The sequence below is a fragment of the Nelumbo lutea genome, chromosome 6, assembly GCF_056320005.1.
Source record: "Nelumbo lutea isolate HS-2025 chromosome 6, American lotus-T2T, whole genome shotgun sequence".
In the NCBI taxonomy this organism is placed as follows: Eukaryota; Viridiplantae; Streptophyta; class Magnoliopsida; order Proteales; family Nelumbonaceae; genus Nelumbo; species Nelumbo lutea.
The window spans coordinates 5588867-5595938 of record NC_142689.1 but is presented as its reverse complement, the minus strand read 5'-3'; the positions used below and the strand labels follow the sequence as shown (position 1 = coordinate 5595938).

Below are 7072 nucleotides of genomic sequence, written 5' to 3'. Positions count from 1 at the left end.
GAGAAGAGAGAGAGATTAGTCAAATGCTAATTCAATTGTTTTCTTTAAATAGCAATGGTTCATAAAAGAGCTTAACTATGTAAGATTTTAGTTAAGGAGAAGCTAGAGAGCATCTAAATTCCTGACTCCGAGTCAAAATGGGAACAGGAGAAAAAAAATCCCAGTAATAGGCTAGATTGCTAGAATTACCTTTATGGTAAATATATGAGAAACTTCGCAAAATTTATGATCATCTCCTTACAGTAATTGGTCAAGAATCTTCTTGCTATGTTATGCTAGTTAAGCAATGGTTTGAAATATTATAAACAGCAAAGGAATTCATATCATCATCCCCCCACCACCGATTTCAAAACAAACAAAACTAGTTGATAATTTTTCATAGTGTTAAGTATCCTTTTTCTCTTTCCTTTTATGATCAGTAACAATGAGAGTCCTTGGCACCAAATGTGAAACCCAAGGTCATGACACTAAATAAACATAAGGCAACTTTGTTGTTTAAGTTGCAGAACTTGCAAAAAGTTGGAGTTGCTTCAATGGTGATTAAAGATGGAAAGAAAATAAAGAAAATGCATATCTAATAGTCTCACTGTTGATTTACATGCCCTAGTTACAATCTCATTAACCAACAGAAGAGAAAAAAATGAAGTCCTGTCATGAACAAGAATAATGTCTCTTCTCAAGAAAAAAAAAAAAAACAAGTTGCATAATTCAAGAATTGCGAATTGTATCATAAAATGTAAGATTTTAACAACTATACAGCACCAAATAACATTTTGTGGTCACATTTTACAGTCAAAGCATTCCACCTGAATAAAGTGCACCTCAGCTGTCAGCTCTTACAGAATTTATTTATTTATTTTTTATAATTTCTTACAGAATTTATTTTCCAATAGGCCAACGTAACTCAAGATGTCACACTTTACGGTCAAAGCATTCCACCTGAATAAAGTGCATCTCAGCTGTCATCTCTTACAGAATTTATTTATTTATTTATTATAATTTCTTACAGAATTTATTTTCCAATAGGCCAACGTAACTCAAGATGATATGGCCCTTGTCTGTAAAATCAACCTCAATAGTCTTGTTTTTTCCCAGGGTACAACCAACAAATTTTAGTTTTATTTCAACAATCAACATCATCATCCAAGCCTTACCCCAACCATATGGAGTCAGTCACATGAATCCTGTTTCGCCATTCCATTCTGCTTAATGTCATATCCATTGTTTAGTTAAGAGCACTGAGCACTTCTTATGGGTGCTGTCAATGGTGTTCTATGCACATGACCAAACCATCTTATGATAATTTTATCTCAACTATCATAAGAATTTAATTTTATCTTTCCTGCTTCAAGGAACACCCAAATTGCACTACCTGACTTCTCTGGTGAGCATAGCCAATAACCACTTGACATCTCCTAGGAATAAGTCCATGAACTCCCTTGAATTCCTCTCTTGTAGATACCAATGTGATAGCCCACCCACCCGCATGTTGATTATCTTAGGCCAGCTGGCCCTTCTTTTCTAAAGCCAATAAATGAAGCTCTGATGTTTTATGCATGTTCCGGTAGAAGTTATGAATCTCATTGTCAAACAAAGGCATAGCCAAATAAAGTACTAAACCAACAAGTCATAACAAAAGAGTTTTTTTTTTTTGATAAACAAGTCATAACAAAACGGATGTTATTGTGTCATTTACAAGAAAAAAAAAGTAATTGTTCCATAAAAGAACAATTATCACATCGCTATTTGCAGAACCAATCCAGATCTCATGCTTCGAAGCAAGTTGCAAGATAGAAGGAAAAATATTTTAAAAATCACCACCCTGCTATGTCTCACCACCAAGTTCACAACATATAGTCATCACAAAGAAGACAGGAATGATGAACCTCAAAACTGAATGATGATTAAATATTTAAATGCAAAAGAGATGCTCTATAAATGCCACAACAAAGAATTGCATGACATTTGTTAGACATTGAAACTCCATAACTACTTATTTGTCCCTACTGGAAGTTCCTTTGCAGACCTAAGCAAAAAAATATAGGATACTATGAACTAACTCCAGGCATTTACTCTATAACAAAGAAAAGCATAGGAAAGCTCTCCTTGGCAAAGCTGAGCACAATGAAAAAACTCTATAGATCATCACTATTATGCACCATAATAACTCTGGCCTTCAAGGATCCAGCTTCTTTCTCTATCCCACTAGAGGAATCTATATTGCAACACATCTACCCTAAACAAAACTGTCTTTCAGATTAGTAACAAGACAGTGAGATTATATTAACATGACACAGATAGATAGAAGAGTCAGTCAACTCAGTCCATACAATATAAAGAGGCAAAACTTAAATCAGAACCAATAATTTGAGGCAGAACACAACCAAAATAGCTATACCAAGCAACAGCAAGAACAAAACTATTGGGGAACATAAAATTAAATTTTGATAGCTGCTACTTTGGTAATCCAGGACAATATGGAGTAGAAGTTATGATAAGGAATGGAACAGGAGCCATATTGTTAAGCTTCTCAGGTCCTTTTGGAGAAGGAAAATCATTGAGAGCTGAAGTGCTTGCATTTAATTAGAGAAGCAGAGGCTTTCTCTTCAAAATTTTCCAATTTAGTTGAAGGAGACCATCAAATTGTCATTTCATGGTCCTTGCATTTAATTAGATAAGCAGAGGCTTTGGCAACCAATATGAACTGCTCATTTAATTGGAGACTTAGATTTGCCAATGGCCATGCTGATCACTTACAAAGGCATGGATAATAATGACAGACCTGGTTTGGAGGGATCCAAGCCCAAGGCTAGAAATGAAACTAAGGTAATTGTGAGCTTTCCAGTAGTTATTTGATTTATTTCAGGTCAATATGGACCGTAATGTACTTGACCCTAAATTGGATTGAGGGCCTTCATGTTTTAATGAAATTCCAGTAATTGATCAAAAAATTAAAACATCCTCAGAGAGAGGCCCTCCACTGCAGTTTAGATCTACCCTACCATGACCATCTCCAACAAAGTTTTGAATAGTCAGAGTTTAATGCCCTACCTAATGCCAAATCAATACCTTAGCAAGAATAATAGTACTGGACTCATCTTTTGAGCCACTTTTGGATTCCTTGGTAAAAAAGAATGAGAAAAAAAAAGTATTGGAAATTTGAAGGATCTTCCCACAACTTTTCTTTTCTTACTCTTTTTTCAGGAACCAATGGCAGCTTTAGTAGATCTCAGGAATTGAAGATAATTCAACCTACTACTTCTTGAAATCTTAAAATTAAAATGCTAATTTAGACACTACTGGCTAAATTAGGAAATTCAAATTCCCAGACATTATTTTCTGTGGAGCCAGATCAATAAACATGAATAAGTTCACAATGACCCACCTGCAAAAGAGATGTAACAGCATCTTAACTAAAGCTCCTTATGAAGAAACCTCAGGAAGAAAGGAGTTAGAGAATAAAAATTAGGATAATGTTATTTCCTACAAAGAAAAAGGAGATATATGGAGAAGAATAAAGATTGAAAAAACGCAACTTGATCTCAACTTAAGGTTAGGCATAGGCTCAGATTATACAAAATGAGAGTAAGAATACTGTCATTTGACATCAAAATGAGATGATAAATATATAATATTCATACACCTGTACAAGGACACTGTATCATGTTGAATATGTAAATTCTGCATCCAAGACCTTGTCCAGCTGTGTTGTTTCTCTTTCTGTATTTGGTAAACATAATGATAAGACATTCAGAGTGCACTATGGTAATTAGTTACCCATGAGATTGGCATAGCATATCCATTCTGAAAATTCTTAATTGTCTAAATTCTTATGGTCTCCTCTTAAATTCTCTCATTTTCTTCAAGTTATACTTCTTATGAACAAGAATGGGAGATATAGAACATGCTCTCATGATGGGGCTTTACAGTATGCATAACAATATCACAATCATCTTACTATCCTGGTCAAAGCTGAAGACACAAATGATAGAGGGGAGATATAATTGCACAAGTTACCTCCTACCGTCCTGATACATGCTTGATTGTATTCAAAGCAGAGACTAAGAGTCCAAAGGTAATAACAACCATTGCTGTCCTGGCTGTAAACCCATGTCCTCAACTTCTCATGCTTGTCAGCACAAGATTCTACTCTCATACTACCAGAAAAAGAAAGGATAAAGATAAAATAAAGTCTTTAATCCAGGAATAATTCAGAACAAATATTTATAACTTTTTAACTTCGTAAGAGTTAAGAGAACTAATTAATCAGATCAGAGGATTCATTCTCAAGTCAGAATCAAGATAGATTTAGAAAGCTCTGGCAAGGCCCAATTGGGTTTACAATAGGGTAGGAATTAACCAACTGTAACATGGTAGAAGAGTTGGTTCTAAGTCTGAGCACGGTCAAGAATATTAAAGCAGTTCTGATTTCAAGTTTTCATCAACATACAACTCACCAGTTCCAACCCCTTAGTATGTCCATGCATCATATAAAGGAAACATCCAAGTAGTTTCAATGTTTTATTGAACTAAGTTTTTTTTTGTTTTTTTTTTATCAATTATTGAACTAAGTTTCAATTAATTGGATCTGTCATACATACATAATCAAAACACATAAATGTACATAGATCTTTCTTATACATTCAAACACTGGCACATTCAATTTAGGCATTTACAGACTGCAACATCATTGTACAAATACCAGGACACAGGATACAACATGAGGTGGTGGCCAACCATATAATGATCCAATAACTTCTATCCAGTTCTCTGTGTCAAAAAGTTCATCAACCTGGTACGTTATTGGCTTTTGCAAATTGCAACAATCTAATCCATACACTTCATTTGTCCAAGGAGATGCAATGTCCCACTTGTCCAAGCAGACAATTTGTGAACTGATTCAACCCCAAAATAGTGCATCAAATTGCAATTGCAGAATGACCATAAGACAACTCCTCGTTCTGCCCTTACTTTCAGAGATAGACTGCTGCTAAATCTGGATTCATTAGAAGCCCATTATGTTTTGATCACTTTTTCCATGCTCTAGTCTCCATCTAACCCTGGGACACTCAACTATGCACATGGACATGAGGTTGCGCACAACCTCAGACTCAACGCAAGAGTCGATGATGAGAACCACATCTAATAAGTTAGGACATCGGCCCAATATAGAAGAGATGAAAGAACCTGTAATCCTGTAATTAGTTACCTCTAAATGCACCACTATTTGTTGCAAAGCCTTCACTCCAAACCCACCTTCCAAGCCTCCGATGCTAAAACCCACCTCCAATTCCGACCATGCTCCGGGCCCCAATGTAAGAGACCTTACATTTGGAAAAGTACCCATCAATGCGTCGAAGTCAACCTTCCCTAGGACATCAACACTGTGGGCGCATCTGGGTGAATCCACCACCAGCTTCTCAACCGTTTTGCCATCTGGAAACCCCACTAAAATGGTGGAGAGATGAGTAGATTCAATCTGAAGAGACGTCAAATTAGGTAAGCATTTCACACCAAAGTTGGCTGCCTTCTCAATTGAAAGGTTAAGAGCAGCCAACAATGGGGCTTCAATCACTAGAGAGTCGGGTTTAACGCATTTCAGGTCGAGCTCCACAAGGTTAGGGGCGTCAATAGTGAGAGACAGTGGAGCATTGGATACAGTCCAACAGCATTTTTTGAGCTGCAGCAGATGAACTCTAGGGTTTCTAAGCCCTCCAACACCGATCAAATTAAGAACTTGCAGCGAGAGGAAGCACTCATTCACCTTGTCTAGGTCTTCATCATCCAGTCTTATAAATTCTAGTGTTAAACTTGTGAGCACCGGCATTGATTTCAAGCCCTCCACCGACAGCCAAGCGTTCTTAATCTCCAATTCGAGAAGGGAGTGGCCTAGAAGAAAACAAAAATTAGTCCAGAGCTTGGTGAAATCGTTTCTTAACAATAGAATTCTTCACCTCTCTGTTTCCTAACAAATCATATAAATTCCATGTAGTCCAAGAAAAAAACAGGGGGAGATAAAATGAAATTCTGTTAACTCACAATATGAAGAAATCAGAGACAGAACTTCGGATCGTCGCCAGCAAGATTGGATCCAGAAATCCGAAATTGCTAGAGATTTCAACTGTCCTGAAATAGCCGGCAACCATTGAGACACGAAATTAACCGTCGTGAGGTAGAGATCGTCGGATTCGTCATCGGCGTCGTCGTCGGGTATCCCCCGAAATGGTTTTTCAACGCCAATGGTAACGAATTCAACATTTCTGAAATTGAAGACAAGATTCTTAACTATCGTTTTGAAGGGAGTAATCGAGCTTTTGGTTGCGGGTACTTTTGATTTCAGATATCGATCGAATGAGCAGAAAATTTTCAAAGATCGAACATCATAAGATAGGGCGTTCAAGGTCTTGGAAGCGACTCTGCAGCGAGCTAAATCGACGGAATCATTCAGTCGATTCAGTATTTCGAGAACAATAGCCGGAGGAAGGTCGTCCATGGAATTGAGGTGACGACTAAACCATCTCAAGTATGATTTGCAGAGGAGCACTTTGTCTGGGTTCAGTTTCGCTCTTCATTTAATGATTCAATCTGTCTGCCTCAGGGCTCGATTAACCTTGTACCTTTGTGACGAAAATACCCTTAAATATTTTTTAGAATGTCGTAAGCGAACGCGGCTCGATCAACCTTATACTTTTATGACGAAAATACTGTCGTAGACCTGTTCATCGGTCGGGTCGAAAATACCCTTAAATATTTTTTAGAATGTCGTAAGCGAACGCGGCTCGATCAACCTTATACTTTTATGACGAAAATACTGTCGTAGACCTGTTCATCGGTCGGGTCGGGCCGGATTTTTACTCTTTATTAACAACAGAATTTTTCACGCCCGAGCCCGAACACGAACACGAACCCGACCCTCATAAAATGCCCGAATCCGGGCCTGGCCTGAAGCCCGAATAGAGAGAGAGGACCTGGCTGCGATTGCCTGAGATCGCCGGTTGCCGCTGCTACTCACCGGAGAAGGCCAAAAATGATGATAGCTGGTTCGTTGCTAGCTTGCTACCTAAGTTCGCCA

General features: G+C 37.6%; 1 protein-coding gene across 1 annotated transcript; it reads right to left on the bottom strand.

Annotated features, from left to right (window-relative positions):
- Nucleotides 1–4572: 4572 nt before the first annotated feature.
- LOC148847007 (F-box/RNI-like superfamily protein) lies at nt 4573–6613 on the bottom strand. The gene is made up of 2 exons (XM_088948066.1): nt 6040–6613; nt 4573–5889 (listed from the first exon to the last, which is right to left on the bottom strand). The coding sequence occupies exons 1-2, from the start codon at nt 6491–6493 to the stop codon at nt 5006–5008; spliced, it is 1338 nt and encodes a 445-aa protein (XP_088804192.1). The 5' UTR covers nt 6494–6613; the 3' UTR covers nt 4573–5005.
- Between the last annotated feature and the right edge of the window lie 459 nt (nt 6614–7072).

What these genes read in the sequence shown, in the direction of transcription:
- LOC148847007 (XM_088948066.1), bottom strand. Translation starts at nt 6,493, where the DNA reads ATGGACGACCTTCCTCCGGCTATTGTTCTCGAAATACTGAATCGACTG. An exon ending in GTCTCTGATTTCTTCATATT is followed by an intron (nt 5,890 to 6,039) that starts GTGAGTTAACAG and finishes GTTTTCTTCTAG; the next exon opens with GCCACTCCCTTCTCGAATTG.